Source organism: Chelonia mydas, chromosome 10 (genome assembly GCF_015237465.2).
Source record: "Chelonia mydas isolate rCheMyd1 chromosome 10, rCheMyd1.pri.v2, whole genome shotgun sequence".
NCBI classification, from domain to species: domain Eukaryota; kingdom Metazoa; phylum Chordata; order Testudines; family Cheloniidae; genus Chelonia; species Chelonia mydas.
The window spans coordinates 75,991,750-76,011,391 of NC_051250.2; the positions used below are offsets into that span (position 1 = coordinate 75,991,750).

The window sequence follows — 19,642 nt, forward strand, 5'->3', positions numbered from 1 at the left end:
CTCAAGGAGACCCTTACAATCACCCTCATTGTTTGAGCCCTGCCCTCATTCCTAGGGCCACAGCTTGGGCCGGCTGCTGCTGCAGGCGCGGGCTCAGCAGCGCCCCGCGCTGGAGGGACGGGGAGCGGGCGCGGGCAGAGCGGGGCCGAGCCCCCGGGGGACGCGGTACCTGCCCTGCCCCGCCGCGCGCGCGGTGCCCGGGGATGGAGGGGGCGTGGCGCGGGCGGCGCGCGGAGCCTATGGGCGCTCGCCGGCCGGGAGCCCTTAAAGGCCGCGCCGCCCGGCTGTCAGCCGCAGAGGCAGGGCTGGCGGCGGGGTGGCCGGAGCGCGGCGCTCGGTCCGTCCTCTCCCTCCGGCGATGGCTGCGGTGAACGGCACGGTGGAGAACGGGCAGCCGGACAAGAAGCTGCCGGCGCTGCCTCGGCCCGTGAAGAACCTGGAGATCCAGCACACCAAGGTGAGCCAGCGCCGCGCACCTGCCGCCCGAGACGCGCTCTGCCCGCCGGAGGTGCACATGGCCGGGCAGGAGCTCCCCGGCAAAGGGGACCCCGCTCTGAAAGGAGGGACTCCGCTTAGATCCAGCTGGGTGGGGAAATGAACAACCACCCCGCGGGAGACTCTCTGGCTTTATCCTAGCCAGGATTCAGGGTGCCTGGTGGGAAACAGTCCATAGTCCTGACCAGTCTGGTCAGGAGCCAGCGGGGATTTAAAGCAAAACAAAATCTAAATGTCCAAATCAAGGGAAGCTGACTTTAAAACCATACAGCTCCGGTGCAGAATGCACTGGGCCCTGATCCTGCACGCCCTCAATCCATATTGAATTCCAGGGGAGATCTCTTTGGGTGCTGCAGGAACGCAGGGTCTGACCTCTCAGGCAGGAAACTTATTGTTGTGCACCTCTTCATTGTACTATGTCAACAATAAGATTAAAGAGTAAATGGGGAAAATTAGGTCATTTCCTCCTCAAAACCTGAGTTTGCAAAAACTTTCCCTTCTTTGTTATAATTCTTCTGTGTTTGGAGTCCTGCTCCTACAGAGAAGTGTTGCACTTCCCATTGTTGCAGGATACATCTGTCTAGTACTTTTTAATTAACAGCAGATTTTCCCCCCTGTCTGCTGTGATTCAGAGGCTCAGTTAAATCCTTATCGATCACGCAGTGTTCTGTTTAATTCCTTTTTTTTGTTTTAGCTTGATATTCCACAACCTCGGTCTCTGCTCTTGTATTTTAACAGACTGGAAGTTTATTGTGGTATTTGTAGCAAGTGGAGAAAGGTGTACGTTCTAGGAGAGATACAAAAAGATGTCACCGGACGTCTCCTGCCTCAGGCAGACATGTCAACTGCAGGAAATCAAGTGAAATTGACTTTTGGGGGTGGTTTTCCCCCTCCCAAAGTTTATGATTTAGCAATTTTTGTGACAGGTTGAAGTTAGTTTTCCTCTTCTGCACATTAGACTCACTTCAGTCCCAAATGAAGCTGCATCTGTGTATTCCTGAATTTGTACTGCGTAGTCACCCTGTTCTCTGGGATTTTGCTATCAAAGAAGAGAATGGCTTTTGTACTGAGTATGGACCTAATGTGCCATCCTGGGTCACTAACAGGGTGAGGCCATATTCCCAAATTAGTATGCTGGGCATATGAGAGCCAGTCCTCCAAGATATGGAGCACTTCTTGGGAACTCGGAGGGCTCAGCAGTTTCCATTGAAGTCACATCTGGATAGAGTGAAGCTGCTAGGAGGATTAAAAAAATTCCTATTAAAAAACAGGGTTGTTTTTTTTTTTTTCTGTGGATTCAGTCCTGTTCCCATTGTGGATACTGGGGGTTTTGCAGTGGCTTCATTGATGGCAGGATCAGACCCTATATTTATAGTATAGGAAAGGGAATTGGGAATCAATGTTGCAAAGTTCAGAGGGCCCTCAGCTTCTGCCAGAGGCACTAGGAGTGAAGGGTGCTCAGCAACTTTTAGGATCAGACCCAAAATTGCTGGTTGCGCTGATCGTACCCCTCTCAAAATGTCTGATTTTACACTGGGGGGGGGGGGGGGGAAAAAAGCTCCTGGTACCCGTGCTAAAGTCAGGGCTTCAGTGTAAAAACACACAACCAAAAGTCCAGTCTGCTCTTATGCGATCAATAGAGCTTCCCTTTAAAACACAAAAAGAAAAGGAGTATTAGTGGCACCTTAGAGACTAACCCAATTAATCTGAGCATAAGCTTTCCGATGAAGTGAGCTGTAGCTCACGAAAGCTTATGCTCAAATAAATTGGGTTAGTCTCTAAGGTGCCACTAATACTCCTTTTCTTTTTGCGAATACAGACTAACACGGCTGCTGCTCTGAAACCTTTAAAGCACCTTGGTTATCCCAAGCCACTGAAATGTAAAACTTCCAAAGCCCTTGTTAGACTCCTGGTTTTCCTACTTTGTTCTTGATATCCAAGACATCTGCTCATTGCTGGTTTCTAAGGCATAGAGTTGAGAGTCATTGCAGACCTCAACATCCTTTTTTAGGAATTGTCACATTGTGGTAGTTAAACCCCTATGTTGTTTTCACCAGTATCCTACAGCACTGTTTCCTGTAGTGGAGGGACTCCTCAGGTTTATGCTGTCCTATTGACGTATGACCTTTACTTTGCTAATTTCAACTATGTGACTGGACTAAACAGGCTAGTGGGGTTTAGAATGTTTTAGTTAATATAAAATTCATGCTGCTTACATTATATAAAAGAGATCATTATAATTTGTCTCCCAGCTGCGAGAGGACAAATAAAGCTGAACTGCATTAATTTCTCAAGTTGAAAGTTGTTCGTTCGGTGTGTACCTGGATCCAAATGTGATTAGCCATTTATTAATAATTCGTCAGCAGATAAGCCGTCTTCTTAAACCAGTTTTCCCTACATTACTTTTTAAAAGCTGAGCTTTCTGCTAACCTGGGACTTGCACCTTCTGCTGCTGATTTCAGAATGGCGTAATGTTACTTTGGACAGACTTTTATTAACTTCACTGGCGGTTGCATGTGAGATGGGTGTGGAGAATAGGACCCCTAGAGATATCTAGACAATCCAATAGACTGTCTTAAAAGTGGAAAATGTTATTAATTAGAGTATAAGTTCTGCTTCTGGTTTGATGCTCAGAACACATTATCTGATGAGGAAAATTGTGGGCAATATTAAGCTTAGAATGATGATAAATACACATCTATGGGGGGATTCTGCAAACTCTATCAACTTCTCCCAGATGTTTGCAGCTGTCTCCCACCAGCACTCCTCCTTCTGTAAAGTGAGAATCTTCTTTTCAATTCTACTAGCTACTGAATTGGGGAAATGGTTTTAAGACCAAGTCTTGTATTGATCAGCATGATGCTTTTATGAAGCAATGATCGCTCACAAATGATCTTTCCATAATGTCCCTAGAGATGAAGATGAAAGCAAGTGCGGTGATGATCCATGTCATACACTCAGAGTGACTTCTTATGGAAGAACCATGCTTAGTTGTATGACGGTGAAAAGAATCTTGGCGAGTCGGTCAGTCACTTTGCGTCCGCCATTCGCTGCAGTGATTTCATCTCCAGCTCCCTGATCCATAATTAATGCTAACACATAGATGCAGGAAAATGGTGCCCCATTCATTAGTAGCTGTAAACATTCCATTGTCGTTTCATGGGCTCCCCTCCCTGTATCTCTCAAGTTTGCAGTGAAATGTTCCCCATTTTAGACCCAAATTTGCCGTTGTCTTCCATAAACCTGCTCACTCTTACCATTTAAAAATGTTTGCATCCAAAGTGCCGGATTGTAATTTGTGAGCTCCAGGCTACTTAAAACTTCCCGTGCGGTGAGTTCCCTTCCAAAACTTCATTTCGGTGTCTTGTCACACTGAGTGTGGTAATCATGACACCTCTGCCCCCCCACATCTGCCCCCCAAAAAGTGGAAAATCATCCAGGATAGGTGGATCTAAAAATCAACTTTCAGACGCGTTCACATATGGGCAGCTTCCTCCAGTATGTGCTGCACACGCTTTGCAGAAGTATTCAGAGAATAATATTTATTTTCAATACTAATGTTAAGGAGTAATTATGCTTTGAAACGGGCAAGAAAAGAAATCTGTGATCCAATTCAATGGGAGTTTTGAGTGTGCAAAGACTGCCGGATTGGTTGGGTTTTTGGTTTTTCTTTTCTGTGGGACAGAACTCTAGCACGAGCTGATGTGCCAATAGACTTGTGCGTTGCATTGGAAAGGGGAAACACTTTTTTGTTCAAATAAAATAATTTACTGTCTTGCAAAGATTAACCAGGGCTCATTATCTAAAGACTGTTTAATCTCATTTTATTTACAAGGAATCATTAATAAAAGTATCATCAGATAGTGTCAAGCTGGGTCAGAATAGTGCAGATGTTGGTGAATCAATTCTGTACTGGTGTCTATGCACAGTTCATACTAAATATCAAAATTTTAATCATTTTAAAAGTATTTGAATGCATTTTTAGTTACACAACATTGGGACTCTTTGTCCTTGCTATAGAAAGGCTTATGGGTTGGTTTGGTTTTTTTGGTGGTTTTTTTTTTTTTTTTTTAATTTGCATATAAGAATAAACTGCCATAGACACAACTTTTCCAATTGATATTGACAAAAGACTGGCAAAGTGTTAGGGGCGTGTGTGAGTAAGGACTCCTTGGGTGAGGTAACATTGCAAAATTGGGTCCATACCGCACATTCACTGGTAGAAAATGCTAATGGAGAAACCACTGATGAGTAGCCCAAAATAAGCAACATTAGCAGCATATACCCAACATCTATAATGTTTGTGCTTGAAATATGTAGCTTTCTCTTGGTGTTTGCTTGCCAGACCCAAGGAGATGGGATGGAATAAATCCTGGCTATTTCACAAGTCTAAAGCACATGAATTACACTGTGCAGACCTGATCCTGCATTCTTTGGTCAATCAAAACTGCCTTCACTGGACCTTTATGTATGTGTACTTCCCTCAGTTTGGTTTGTTTGACTGCAATTAAAAATGGAAACCTTAGGGCCTAATCCTGCAAAGCTGCTCAATGGTCTTGACTCCCTTTGGCTTCAGTGGGTTCTCCACTCCTTGCAGGATCAGGCCCATTGAGAGATATTTGAGCCTCCACATGGCACATGTATGTTTGCTATTTTTTTTTCTTTTTGACCCCTGTTAGATATTTATTAACAACGAATGGCACGAATCCATGAGTGGAAAGACGTTTCCCACATATAATCCCTCAACGGTTGAGAAAATCTGTGATGTAGAGGAAGGTGATAAGGTAAGTTTCTCTGGGTTACAAGTCAGGAAAGCATCCTGGGTTCGTTTTTGCTACAAAATGTGGTTGGCCCACCTGTAGGTTTAAAGCCTGTGGTAGCTAACCATTGTGGCATGCTCATTCAAATGCATTAGAGAGAATCGGTTATGTCCCACTCTGCTAGAATCATGAGTTGCTTCTTTGCTAAGGATGGTGATTACTGTAACGATTGAACCGAATCCTAGGAGTGATACCAAATATTGTTTAGAAGGAAGTGATTGATTAAACACCTACTGCCCCATTGCAGCCCTTTTTTGGTCACTTATTTGATGTAATTCAGCAGCCCCCCACCCCCCCCCCCAGCTTGCAAATACTTACTTGCCTGCTTAGCTTTACGCACGTGAACAGGCCCAGTGATTTCAGTGGGTTTACTCACATGTGTAAAATGAAGCCTTTGCCGGGTTGGGGACAGAGATTGAGACCAAAGAAGGAATGCACATTTATTTTTAAAGACCCTTTTAGGGAAAGTTTTTAAAAACAAACCACCTTGGATTCTGGTCCCTTCTCTGTGGATGTGCATTAGTCCCATTAATAGGTGATGATCAGTCAAACCAAAGGATAAGTGGGAGTGCTCAATATTTTATATTGGCTTTAGCATCAAACACTCCATAGTTCATGCCTTGTGCATAGGGCTGGATTAACCATTCGGCTAATAAGGGTATAGCCTTAGACCCTCTTATTTTTTTAGGCCCTACTGGTCAGGCAGGGGGCATGGCCAGGTGGGGGGAGCGAGCTTGCCCCCTGTGGCTTGGAAGGAGCTCAGCCTGCTGCATCTCCTCATGCTGCAGGAACACACTGCCAGGGATCTGGTTAACACTGGTGACCGGACACTAAAAATCGGGTTACCACAGGAACCCCATACCAGCCATGGGTGTAGTTTGAGCAGGCATTGTATACCACCCCCGATTTCTCCAGAGCTCCTCTTAGCTGACAGGGAGGGAAGAGGCTCCCTCTGTCCCTCTCCTCCGCTGAGGCTGGCAGGCAGCACCTGACGCTGGGTCCTAGTGCTCGTCAATGTCCTCTTCTATGTGTGCTCGGTCCCATTTCTGGACAGCTGGTGAGCGCTGTGTGGGGGCAGGGCAAGGGGATAGCCAGGGGAAGAGACTGTATGAGAGCGGTAGGTTAGGAAGCTTGCACAGAACCTGCACGCACTCTATCCAGCTCCCGCCAGAACTACTGCCCCTGCTGTGTATAGGGAACAAATTCCCACACATTTGTAGGAGAAACAAAACATTCCATTCTGGATACCAGTCCTTTAACTTTTACAGAACCTTCCCTTGTGGGGCTTCAGATTTATGATGCACTGTGTTCAATACTGTATTGAACTGTACTAAAAATCAAAGAAATCCAATTTTTTTTTCTTTGATGTATTTTTCTGTATTGCACAGGCAACCAAGTTCTTTCCTTATGCTCATCCTAGTTCCACATGCCAACGCATCTTTGTACATTTAAGGGGTTGAAAAATTACTGGAGGAAGCTCAACACACAATGTTGTAGGTTTCTCCCTCCCCACTCCCTCAAGGATTTTAAATCCACTTCTTAGCAACGTATGATAGAAAGACTGGCTGAATAGGCTAAAGGCAGGTTCTGTCCATTTGCTAGTTCTCTAGAAGTTCAATCCATCATAAAAGTAGCTCACATTTGATTTCTTTTGAGTTTCATTCCAAAACCTTAAAGCTAAATAAACTTGAAGTTAGTCCTCATTTTTCTACCCCAACTCAAACGAACTTCTTTCCCAAGGGGAAATTGTTGGGTAAGCATGGGATGTGATTTGAGAAGGGAATGAGAACACAGGCCAGTTCCTGCTGACCATCACACCTGTGTAGCTGTATTGACTTCAGGGATTTTTGCACAAGACTAGATTTTTGGATCCTTCTGCTTTTTCACACCTGGTATAAACAGAATCTCATTCACTTTCCTCCCCGAAACTCGGAACACTTAAGGGAAAAAAATAAGCAAGGTCTGCTTGATTTACACAAATGAAACAGGAACACCAGACCTGATGTTACAAGAGTGTCCCTGCAGCAGCCTTGGTTGGACTGTTCTTTTGAAAAATCCTGAATGGTTCTTTTAAGAGTGATTTTTTCAGTGAAGTCTTTTTGTTCAGGGGGGCAGAGAACACAACAGGAATATCTCTGTTTTGTCAACTCCTAGTGATTCAAAAGCTGAAAGGCTTTAGATTGTTTAATGTTTGTACAGTGGTTTTTGAAGAGCTAACACAGTACAGAAGTGCTAAATATTATGACAGGGCAACCATCTAAAGATCGGTGTCCCTTCTAGCTGTTACCTTTTTCTTACAGAAAGCTTAAAACAAACAAATGCAAACCGTAGAACTCATGCCTAGGAAACCTCATATCAGAGCTGCTGATCACACATTCTAGAATAGATAATGCTTAGCCCTTCCATGAGCACAGGGGACTGGACTAGATCACCTCTTGAGGTCCCTTCCAGTCCCATGATTCTAATTGAGGAAAAGCTTGGTGACAGAATGGCCTGATGTGGTGAATCACTGGAGATTAACTACACGAGCTGGGTATCACCCCACAAATATTTGGGTTCAATGTGAAAATGGCAATTCATTGTCCTCAGCCAGTGCAACACTGGGAGGCTGCTTTCCGAGCAAGACAGCCTAAAATTATGCCACCCCATGTAATTTTCCCACTACTACTTGCTCTACTTCAGTGGATTTTACACCTGAGTGGTTTTCTTTTACATAACAAAAGCTGGCTGCCTCCCAGAGTGCAGTCAGAGGGAGATGGGGTCTGTGGTGTAGAGGCCACCGCTTGGGGAAAACACCTGCAGGGCTTGGCTTTGCACAGTGCCATGTGGAGAGCTGAGGGTTGAAGCACCAGATTGAAAGAGGTGAGCAGGATTGGGAGTGTTGCAGTGTTCACCCTCATACAGACGAGCATCCCACTAGCTAGGAGGAAGCAGTCCTTCTCTTAGTACTCCATAGCATCCCCTGTGCTACCTCTTACTCAGAAGTATCTGTTTGAAGAACGGAGTGTCGAGGGAGTAGAATAAACTATTTAATGTTACATAAATAAATGTCAATATGTATGTGGAGAAATGTTTGCCTTCATAATTTCTTTTGCAATATGTCATTCATACTTAGGCCTTTCCCTCCCATTAGATTTAGGTTGCTCATAACCTTAATCTGGCCCTGCTTGTGCACACAAACCTCTGATTGGAGTCAGTGACACTAGTAGGGCTGCCTTCTCTTCACAAACATGGGCCTTGTGGAGGTGCTGTAGGGGGAAGGACAGGTCCAAGAACTTGCCTTTTTCCATCTGATGACTGGAAGGCTCTCCTGTCACTGTTGTTAGTGGTGAGGCCTCACCCTCATGTTGTGGAACGACATCCCCTCTCTATCAGCAGTGGGATGGGGAACATTTTAAGCACAGTGAGTATCCTCACCTCTGTGGCCAAGCTACACACCACAGCTGTAGGACAAGAAAACTGAAGGGCCAAAGGTTCTTTGTTAGAGGAATGCCCCTGCCCATCCCACTGACGTTCCCATGGACCATAATGCTATAACAGGGTTGCCACTTCTGCAGTACAAAAAAATCAGGATGTCTCGGAATGCTGGTACAGTATACTCAGCACCCTTCCAGATTTCCCAGAAAGCCACCTCCAGAAAAAAGGAATGATCCTGGGAAAACCTGGGCAGGTGGCCACCCTGGCTATATATGGCAATGGGGTGGAGTCTATGACTCGGCCTGAGGGAAGAGGGCAAGTCTGGGTAGTGGTGCAAGCTTGTCACCGGCTTAATGCAGCCACATCCAGAGAGAGGAACCCCTTGGAATAAGGAGAAGCCTTCCTGCCTGCAATGTCCAGAAGACTTGGCCTGTCCATGGACAATGCAGCAGTGGAGGCAATTGTAAAGTGGCCAGATAATATCATGAAATTACATGTAATTGTAGGCTAATTTTATATAGCACATCATTGCATCTAATTATAATTACCATATAAACTGAGGGCTGAGGCTAATCCTGAGGTAACTTTGTTTTACTAGGCAGAAACCATGGCTCCGCTATAGCTAAGTGCCTCCTCGAGTAGTTACAAAGTCGTTACGTGGGTATTTCAGGCCTGCTTTTCATGCCTCTGTTAAAGAAACCTGTTGAGCAAAACAAAGAAGACAACCTCATGTCTTGCCTACAGAGAGCCCTCATTACTCGGTTCTCTTCTGGGTGCCAGGGAGAGATCTTAATTTCTAGCTCATGGGACTATCATTGAAAAAATTCCATCTCTGGGCTCTCCTGAGAGAGACTCTCTGGCCTATAGGGATCAATCTGTGGAAGGTCTGGAAGTTTCTGTGGATATCCGGTCTGCAGGCTAATCTCTATACGGGGGGAAAATGCACTATATTCTGGTCACAGAGGGCATGTCTACACTACAGTGTGTAAGACCTGTAGTACAGCCATGCCTGGCACAGGTCGACTGACTTGGGCTTGTGGGGCTGAAAATTGCACGTAGACCTTTGGGCTCAAGCTGCAACCTGGGCTCTGAGGCCTACTAAGTGGGGGGAGGGTCTACATTGCAATTTTCAGCTCCACAGCTAGAATCCATTGCCCCAGGCTCTGAAACGCAGTGCTGTGGGTTTTTTATTGTGTTTTAGCTGTACCCAAAGTGTCTCTCCTTGCATCCCCTAAATCCTACATGCAGACACTCCTGCTGTATGTATGGGGTGGGAAGGGGGTAGCAGGCAAGGCTGGGGTTGGGGCTGAGTGAGTTTAAAAACTTGTGTTCGGGGCCCAAAACAGGCCAAACTGGGTGTATTCACCTGAGCTTTGCTTTGCAACTTTGGGTCTGTTAGTACCTAAACATGACACTCTGAGGTTAGTGGTTGGTTCCAGGCCATGTGGATTTGCAAAGAGTCTTGTGCAAACTGAACCTCCTGAGACGAACACAGCCCCAGTTTAAACCCCCGCCCCATCCTAGATCTCTGGAAGTTTCATGTGGGCACGCTGTGGAACTGGGCTCCGGAGCATTCTCAAGCCACCCCACTGAGGAGACAGAAGCTACGCAGTTGCGGTGGCTAAAACTCTTGTAGGGGCTGCAGTCACTGGTGCTGTCGCTACAGAAGCTGCTGTTCACCCTGACTCTAGATTGTGGGGGCTGGATTCCATCTCCCTCACCCTCTGTGTAAGTCCCTCCTGAGATGCCTGTTTGCTTAGGCTGTGCATGAGGGATGGGAATTTGGCAACTAATAATCTGGCGATGACGGTTGGCTGTGGGCTGAAACGTGGCCAACTTGTTGTTCGCTTGGGAGCAAAGGTTTTGTTTTTCTTTAGTTACAAAATTAAAATGGAATTACTTGCAGTCAGAGGGAAATCCTGGGTGGGGAAAGAGGAGCTGGCAGTGATGCTCTGCTGGAGTTTTCCTTGGCCTACAAATAAGGGCTGAGTGTTCATGTCTGTCAGGCTGATACCAGGCATGGGAATAACTGATTTGACTAATGTTAAGGCTGTGTCATTGTGCTGTTTGCGGGGCTGTTACCCATCCTGACCTGGCAGACCAGTTCCCTGTAAAATACTCCATCTGTCCCAGCTTGCCTCCAGTGTGATCACAGAAAATATTCTCTGTTTCCCTGTGGTTGGCATAGTCCTGTGCACAAGAGTGAATGTCGAGTGCTCAAGGGGTGCCTCGCTTTGTTTTGTCTTTCTGCACATGGCTGAGTTCCGCCCTGGAGTGGAAAACCTGCAATGCTATGCCCTCGCTTTATGCGTCACAGCCAGGCCAGAGGAGTCGGCCTTTCCTGTGCTTGTGATTCTTAGGAGTTTTAAGGGTGTCTGTTGCTATCCATGCCACCCATCCTTGTATTTTAGGGATGGACTGAGATTAGGAGGAGCAGTTATAGACAGGTACTTACTACAGGCTGAGCTGGTGGGGCTGCTTGTAGTTAAAGTGACCCAGCGTTTCCCATTGTTACCCTCCTGCCCCGTTTTTAGTTGCTTGTAACTTTGTCCAAAGTTGACCGTTTGGGCTGAAACTTTCCATGCTGAATGTCTGCCTCAGTCTGAATATTTTTGGGGTGCTTCAGCCATTTATGAGAGAGATTGGAAGGGAGAATACATTGTGTTTGCCCATGTTAACAAAATTCTTCATGCTGCTTCATTGAGAAGCTCTAGTGACTCCATGCTTTGAAACAGGGACTTGACATTTGGCAGGGGTTGTCACCTTGGTCTCGGGCATGTGCCTGTTGCTGTTCCTGTGGAGATGCCCAAATTTGACTTAAGTGTTCAAAGACTTATTCATCTGTTTGCCCATGATCAGTAGAAACTTACCAGAATTCCCTGGAGATTCCATCTGCACTGGGCATGCTCTGCCCCCTCTCTTCACCTACTAACCATAGTGCACGTGTGCTATCCTCACAGAACCTGGAGCTGACCAGGACTTTCTTTGCCATTGCTCCTCTGGGCTGCTGTGGCACTGGGCTTGGGAACTAATAGTTGGGGGACCGTCTTCCTAATGGACTCAATGTTCCACCTGCTGGTGCCCTGGCAGGGAGGAGGAGGTAGGGGCCTGACTCTAATGCACAGGTGATGAGCTGGACCTGTGAGTTTGAGTAGGAGGTTTGGAGGGGGGGGGGGAAGGGGGAAAAGAGGGTTAGACTGGGATGAGCCGTAAGGGTCCTGTGGAGAAAGTAGTCTGTGATCATGTAATGAGACTGTATCACAATCGCATACACACAAGGGGCTGAATTAAGGTTTCACAGGTATCTTTAATTCTAGCGTTTCCTAACCTTTTAGCATTTGATTTTGCAACCCTAACACTCCTTGAGGTAGTTTTGTGTGTGCAATACTAAATAAATTCCCCCCACAGATTGAAACTCTGTGAATTGTTAGGTCTTGTGTGTCCCTCCTTTTTGTCCCATGTTTTGTCCTTGGCACCTTGACAGCTATGACTCTGTCCTTATGTCACGTATTGTGTCTACGGATTGCAACATCTGTGTACTGTAATGCACCGTTCCGACCCCCTTCGTGCCTAGTCTTCATAGGGTGGATTAAGAATGGAATTTCAGCCTTACCTAAGAATTTCCTGGTCTTTAAGTGTCTGAGTTCAAACCAGCAATGTGAGGGGTAGCTGAGTTTTGTTGTGCCTGTATTGTATGGCATTTCCACTGAGGTATTTTGGGGAAGTTCTCCTGCTTGCATGCATAATGACTATGCAAAACACCAAACCATGTATGGTATCTGGGAGCGCAGCGAGTAGGAATGAACATAGCTAACCACAGAGTCGCCCACATGCCCAGTTTTGGAGAACAGTCATGGTCCATAGTAATGCTGTGTTCTGTAAGATTGCTCCTAGCGTGACTTCTGGAAAGGGCTGGATTGTTGATGATGATGATTGATGATGATCTCAGTGGAAAATTGCAAAGCAGCTGAGGGCTAAGTCACTTCTTTTTGTGATGCTAGCACACAGGGTAATTAGTGCAGGAAGGGGGGCCTTTCCCCAATCATGGTCCCATGAAAGGAAATGAACAAGATCTTTATGTAGCTCTCAGGAGCCCAAGAGGATGTGGTCTGCAGATTAGGGAGTACATCTAGCATCCCAGCTGGCTAACAAGTATTTTGCAATCACCTGAAAGTGCTACCCAACAGATGATGCTCCCACGCAGAAGCACTACTGGCCATCCCACCACCTAGGACTTCTGCTTTGGCTTGCAGGTCTCCTTTTGTGGAGGATGTACCAGGCAGCACCTCTGTTCCTTCTTCCTACACTAGCCATGGCAGGACTGAGCCTTATAAATACTCCACTCCTGAGTCTCAGATGTCCTTTGCAGGGAGGTAGTCATGGTATTCAGAAGGGATGTTTGCTGTTTTAAAGAAACAACCCGGTTTTGGTAACAGTTTGAATGTTCAGTAATATACTGCAGATCAATTAGCTTGTCTACTTTGTGAGTGCAGTGTGTAAGCAGCCTAGGGTGACCAGATGTCCACATTTTATACGGACAGTCCCAGTTTTTGGGTCTCTTTCTTATATAGGCTCCTATTACCCCCACCCCCCCCACCCCGTCCTGATTTTTCACACTTGCTGTCTGGTCACCCTAAAGCAGCCAGGGTTCTGTACTGAATTATCCCTGTCTCTCTCTCATTTTGTGCATTGGTGCCTTTCTGCTGGATGAGGCAAATACACATTTGGGTCTAGATTGTGGCTTTAAGCCCTAGCCCAGTGGTAGCTCATGGAGCATCACGCCACAGATAGTGTGACTTGGAGCACTGGGTGAGTGAACAAACCACCCGTGATTGCTATCCCAGTAAGCTTCAGAGCTCCCAGTTCTTGGAGCTTGACTCCACTCCCATTGAAACCAATGGAAATATTCCCGTTGACATCAGTAGGAGTCGGATCAAGCCCCAGGTGTGCCTGGGGCCTGGTGAGCACAAGCCTGTGCATTGCACAAGTGTGCAAGGCTGGTGGGAAGGCTCTTTGTGCTGCATGCCTGCCATCCCATTTGTGCACTCTCAGAGCTAAGGGCAGTCCTTGTAACTTCATTTCCCACAGGCCTGGCCAGCATAGCACAGGTGATGCACGAGGCAGCACTATGCCCAAGGGTCTTCCATATCCCGATAAACAACAGCGTTTAAAGGGAATGTGTTTAAACACGACGCGTTCATTATGTTTTGTGTCCTGCCTGATTTACCATTAAAATATTTCTTTCAGGTGTGGCTTGCAGATCCTAATTTCAGCATGAAATTGCGGACTTCTTAGAAGTGGGGAGGTTTGACACTGGTTTGTGCTCTGATTGGCAGGTGCCAAATGAGTTGATTCAGATTAAACCGATTGTCAAATTGTGCCCTGTATGTAACCTGTGTGAATTCAAGGTAGGAGCTTGCCAGTAACTCCAGAACCCTGCTACTGTCAATGCATCCACCCAGTTACAGTGTGCATTCACTCTGACACCCCCCACTCCCACATACACATCAGTCTCACAGAACCTACCATAGCTGTGGAGATAAAAATAGCCTGACATGACCAAGGTAACAGGGTGCCCAAATGTACTAGCTTCATAGATTCATAGAATATCAGGGTTGGAAGGGACCTCAGGAGGTCATCTAGTTCAACCCCCTGCTCAAAGCAGGACCAATCCCCAATTTTGCCCCAGAACCCCCTAAATGGCCCCCTCAAGGATTGAACTCACAACCTTGGGTTTAGCAGGCCAATGCTCAAACCACTGAGCTATCCGTCCCCCCCTCAGGCAGCAGCATAGCCAATGCCCTTCTGACAAGGGTGGGTTTTTGTTTTCAGCTGCTTGTGCAAACAGGCTGATTAAATACCATGTAACCCATTGCAGACCTGGCATAAGTAGGTGTGTCTGTAACAGGGTGGCTTGCCTCTTTAGAACTAGAGGCCTGGGGACAGCCCACCCTAGTTGTTAAGGAGGCGCATCTGAACTCTGATTCCCCTGTAACCAGCCTCAGGAAGCTACAGAGAGGGAGGGTGCCCAGGGAGATCAGAGGCTGTTGGAAACAAGTAAGCTCCAGCAGAGAAGCTTGGGGTGAGACTACAGGCAAGAGAGGCCTGGGAGCGAAGGGTTAAATGGATGGACGTGTGGTGGGACTGGAGAACTTTATTTTGAATGCTTGTTCATTTAATACAACAGGACCCAAGAATGGCTGTGAATGGACAAAAAGGGGGGGGAAACTGCTTGCAGGACTACCCTGAGGTGGTGGTGGTGGGGGGGTGCATATAGGAGGCAGCTTGCCCAAGAACATTAAGTAACAATGGGATATGGCTGTTGGTAGTTTGTCTATAAACCTTCCGGTGTAATTTTAATCACCAGTTGTGTTTTTCTGTAGCACTCTTCCGTGACCCACTCCTCCCTTGAAAGTGTCTGTCCTTAGTAAGGTGTCATTTCTTGTTTGTTGGCATTCAATATGTTCTGGGATAGGTCTGTCTTGTTGTCTCCCATACTAGAGGATTGCATAGTTTCACAGAGTTAGAATAATCCTGGAGAAGAAGACAAGATGTGTTCTAGAAGATCTTGCACAGGGCGGAATTCCTTCCAAAGACAGGCGGCAGTGTCCATCAAACATACACTTGGGGTGAAATCCTGGCTCCATTTAAGCCATCAGCAAAACTCTCATTGGTTTCAGCGAGGCCCAGATTTCACCCTGTTTGAAAAACATCAGTGTACATTTAGAGGGGAAAAATTGCTGGGGCATATCTTGACCAGATAAGGCGTATGTAGGGACACTTCACTCATGTGAGTAATCCACAGCAACGTCTTGTGTGAGTAAACGTAGCAGCCAGTGGTACAACAAAAAAACATATTTATCGTCATGGGGCCCTATCCCTGGCTGGAAATTGACTTCAGTGGGGCTACGCTGATTTGCATCATTTGAGGGTTAGAGCCATAGCATTGAGCTAAAAACACTAGTAGCCCCCCATAAAGGAGGACATGTGGTTCTTCTGAAAATGCTGTCTGGGATCTAAGTGAATTTTGTGAATTAAAACTGTTATTGACACATTTGATTATGGATTTATAAGGGAAAACTAATTTACAAGGGAAAACTGGGATTGTCCAGTGAGGTGTCTGAGCTGTAACTATTCCCTGGGCTAAAACCATCATAATATGCATACTCTGAATATATCCTCTTTCCCACCTCTTTGTTTTAAAAAATATTGATCCATCCAGATTTGGCTTGTGAGTGCACCAGGCCCAGTCTTGCTGTCAATGAAAGTCTTGCCTGTTTCCCACTAGGACGGGGCACGCTTTTCACTCTTGCCAACAAAGTATGTAGATGATAAAATATAGGGGCTTGAACATATATATATATATTTTTTTATCCTGTCAGGGAAGCCTGGTCCAATTCCATAAACTTCACAACTTACCCTGAAAGATCTGATTGTCTCTGCAAAATTTGAATTTAGGTTCCTATCCGGCAAGGTCAAATCCTACCAGAGTCTGAAGCCGCTTAGGTCGGATCTTGCTAGGTTCCATGTTCAGCAGCAAAACAGCAGACTCTCTTCGCAGATGATTCAATGTTACAGTAGGCAGGCTCTGCAGGACACCGCATAGGAAGCAATCTGCTTGGGAGCTGTTCATAGCACTATGCAATTTCTCTCTCTCACCTGAATATTTCATGTGTGTTTGGTTGCTTTAGCCCGATGTAGATAAGGCAGTAGAGGCCGCAAAAGCAGCATTCCAGAGAGGATCTCTATGGAGACAAATGGACGCCTTAAGCAGAGGGAGGCTCCTCCACAAACTAGCCGATCTCATCGAGCGAGACCGAGTCATTTTGGCGGTAAGTGAAACGTGGTGGGGGGGGGAGCGATAATGAATCAGAAGCAATTGACTGACTACTTAATTCTGTCCCTCTGACTGCCCTGGAGATCTGGGGCTGTTTGTAGCTTGTGTTTAGTTTGTTTGAAAGGGGAATCCCATCTGCAGGGAAGCTTCCGTTTCCCAAGCTCCCAGCTTGGTTTAGTAACATCTGGATAAAGAGACTTTTTAATAATAATTTTAAAAAAAGTCACTGATTTTGAGAGAGCTGTTTAAGGGCATCTCTGCCTTATTAAAGGGAAAAATTCCAAATCCATCGTTCTTTTCAGTGCTCTGGATGAAGTCACCCTAGACCTTAGAATTGCAGGTGAAGCCTACCTCCCTCTTCAAATTTGAATAGTGCGCCCCCTACCCCCCCCGCCATTTCCCCTCCCCGCCGCTCCAATGCCCACACACCATGAGAGGGGAAATCCCCTGGCTGACTTGGAAAAGCTGCCTCTCCTCCCACTGTTTGATCTCCATGTCCCGTGCAATGGGAGGCTAGGAAAACTTTCCAAGTCAACGGGCTTGAGTTGTCCGGGAACAACAGCAGCGAAGCCTCACCTTCTTAACTCATTTCTTTTTGCCATATCCTCCCCCAGCCCCATGTCCACTTGGTGAAGTACAGTTGATGGTTGTCTAGCTTGGGGCTGGGGGGGTAGGGGGACAAAGGGTGCTCAACATTTAGTGCTGCTTATACTCACTCTGTGAGGAACACTGTTTTAAACTACTAGGTGTTATTTGCTAAACCAATTTTTTAAAAAAGAGAGATTGAGCAAGAGAGCCATGGAGCCATATAAGCATTGTCTTTGGGACTGCCTCTGTGCTGATTGTTTAGCAGTCTATCGCAATTCAACAAAGCGCACGTAGCTTTAGACAGGTGCTTAAGTGACATGTTTAGACTAGGCTGGGCAAAACCGAGGCCGACGTGAGTAAAGGCTGCAGAAAGGGGCCATGAGGGCCTGCATCCGCCGAGTGGATTCATGGGAGGGGTGGCACCCATTGGGCGGTCATATTCATCCTTGGCTTAACGGCATTGGTGCCAGGGGTGAATTCAACTCCCTCATTTAAGAGTTTAGGTCATGCATCAGATGTCTGTATCATGTTATCTTTGAGTTACTGATGTAAAAAAAGACCATATCCCTACTTGAATTTAATGTTCTTGCCTACGGTGTTGAATAAACCTTTAAATAAATGAAGTCCTAGAACAAAATGAGCAAATAACCCCCACCCTGTTTAAAACTAGCAGACAAAGACAACTGGCTAAGGCTAAAAGCATCTATAATCACTGTTACCTATTGAATCGTCTGTGGAATTAATGAAAGAAACGTGAAGAGAATAACAAAGATACAGAGTTGGGAACAATCTTGCATTGGCAAAGGATGACCTAAATAGGTCTGTGCCATCCCTGACTTGCGTGTTCTACTCATCAGAACATTAAAGGGGACAAGTGACAATGGCAACAATAAAACAACATGACTGACTTGCAGTAAACCACATCAAATGGGCTGTCTAAAGGATTTAACTTCCTTATAGCAATTGAAAGAAATGGCAGAAAGATGTGTGTGAAGATTTTGAGCTATTCACAAAACATCCATTTGTTCCTTTGGCTCTTCATAAAAATTATTCCACTGTGACTTGACTGCTCACAGAACTAATGCACCTGCATTGTGTATTGCAACTCCTCCCTCTTCCTAATCTGGTTTCCCCCGGGAAGCTTGGTCCATGCAGTTCGGTCCTGACCTACTTCTAGTTCCTCTGCCAGATAGAGAAGTGAGTGATGCTAGACTTTGTGATGGCTGTGTGATATGGGACCAGAAGGTGAGACACCAGCTCATTTGGATGTGACATTTGTCATCTATTTTTTTTTTTTAAAAAAAAAAAAAAAAAGCAAATTAACTTTGGGCCTAAGCCACAAAGTTCTGGCTCTAATTTTTGCAGAAATTAGAGTGGTTAGATCTCAGTAACCAACAAATTTTTTTTAAAGTTGGCTTTGTGCCCCTTTTTCTTTCCAATGGACAAATTTTTCTGCTTGGTTTTTAACCTTCAATATCAGGAATGTCCTGTCTGGTCATCTTTGTTTGCCAAAGAATTTGATGGGATTTCAGAGGATGTCTGTTAGTTCTCACATTTTTAACTGAAAGAGATTTAACAAGAATTTCTCCAAAACGTCGACTGGCCATTGATATTAAATGTGTGTTAATACAAACAGTTCTTTTAAACTGTTAAAATTTTCCTTCTCCGCTTTATCAGTCTTCACTCTTGTGATGCTGTCCTGGAGTCTTCCAGGATAGACAATGTAAAAAAATATGCACAGAAATCTCTTGACCTTTTCTATACATTACAGAGGAGCAAAGAGGGTGCACATCCAATTCTTGTCAATTTGCAAGTTACTCTTAATTAATAATAAAAAAAAAAAAAAAAAAAAAAAAAAAGGAAAAGGTAGCGGAGAGTAACTGCTTCCTGCTGCTTTTAGTTCAGGACTTAAAATGCATCATTGGGCATGCTTTTCATGAACATGCTGCTTGCAAAATGAAACTTCAAGTAGGATGTGACACTGTGAATTTGGACACACTCTTGTTTACACCGAAAAGAGAGAATACCATTTTGCAATAACGTCCTGGTCTTGAAGAACGAAGCCTCATGGTCAGGCAGGAAGGAGGACCTGCTCCACAACCTGATAGTCAGTGGAGAGACTTCCATTGATTTCTGTGGGACTCTCTTCTCTAACTTGGATGAGGGGCTAAACTAAAAAACATATCCAACATCCCTGAACTCTAGGAGGGCTTGTATCTGTACTCAGGCCAAACTGTATGTTCATATTGGCCCTGATTCAGCATAACACTAGAGCTTTTGCTTAGCTTTAAGCACAGGCTGAAATCCACCCCTACCTAGCATTGCACTTCAGAACATGCTTATGTCTTGTGGCCATTGGGACTTAAGCACATGCTTAAAAATTAAACACATACTTAAGTGCTGCGGGGAATAGCAATGGGCTCAACCGTGTGCTTAGAGTTAAGGATGTGACAACTTGCTGTGGTGAGCTGAGGCTTTTCCTGGG

General features: G+C 45.6%; 1 protein-coding gene across 4 annotated transcripts in view; it reads left to right on the plus strand.

The window, feature by feature from the left end:
• The first annotated feature begins 204 nt into the window (after window positions 1–204).
• ALDH1A3 (aldehyde dehydrogenase 1 family member A3) overlaps window positions 205–19,642 on the plus strand; it is a 51,623-nt gene continuing 32,185 nt past the window's right edge. For 2 of the 4 annotated variants that reach the window (XR_006284244.1, XM_043523839.1), the window contains exons 1-3: window positions 1,456–1,602; window positions 5,175–5,279; window positions 16,424–16,564. Coding sequence is in view for 2 of the 4 variants with exons in the window: in XM_043523839.1 (XP_043379774.1) it covers window positions 1,471–1,602; window positions 5,175–5,279; window positions 16,424–16,564 (378 nt within the window). In the remaining 2 variants the exon portion in view is untranslated. Of the gene's footprint in view, window positions 458–1,455; window positions 1,603–5,174; window positions 5,280–16,423; window positions 16,565–19,642 lie in introns of those variants that run through there. The other 2 variants (XM_007053511.4, XR_006284245.1) reach the window with 2 other exon arrangements.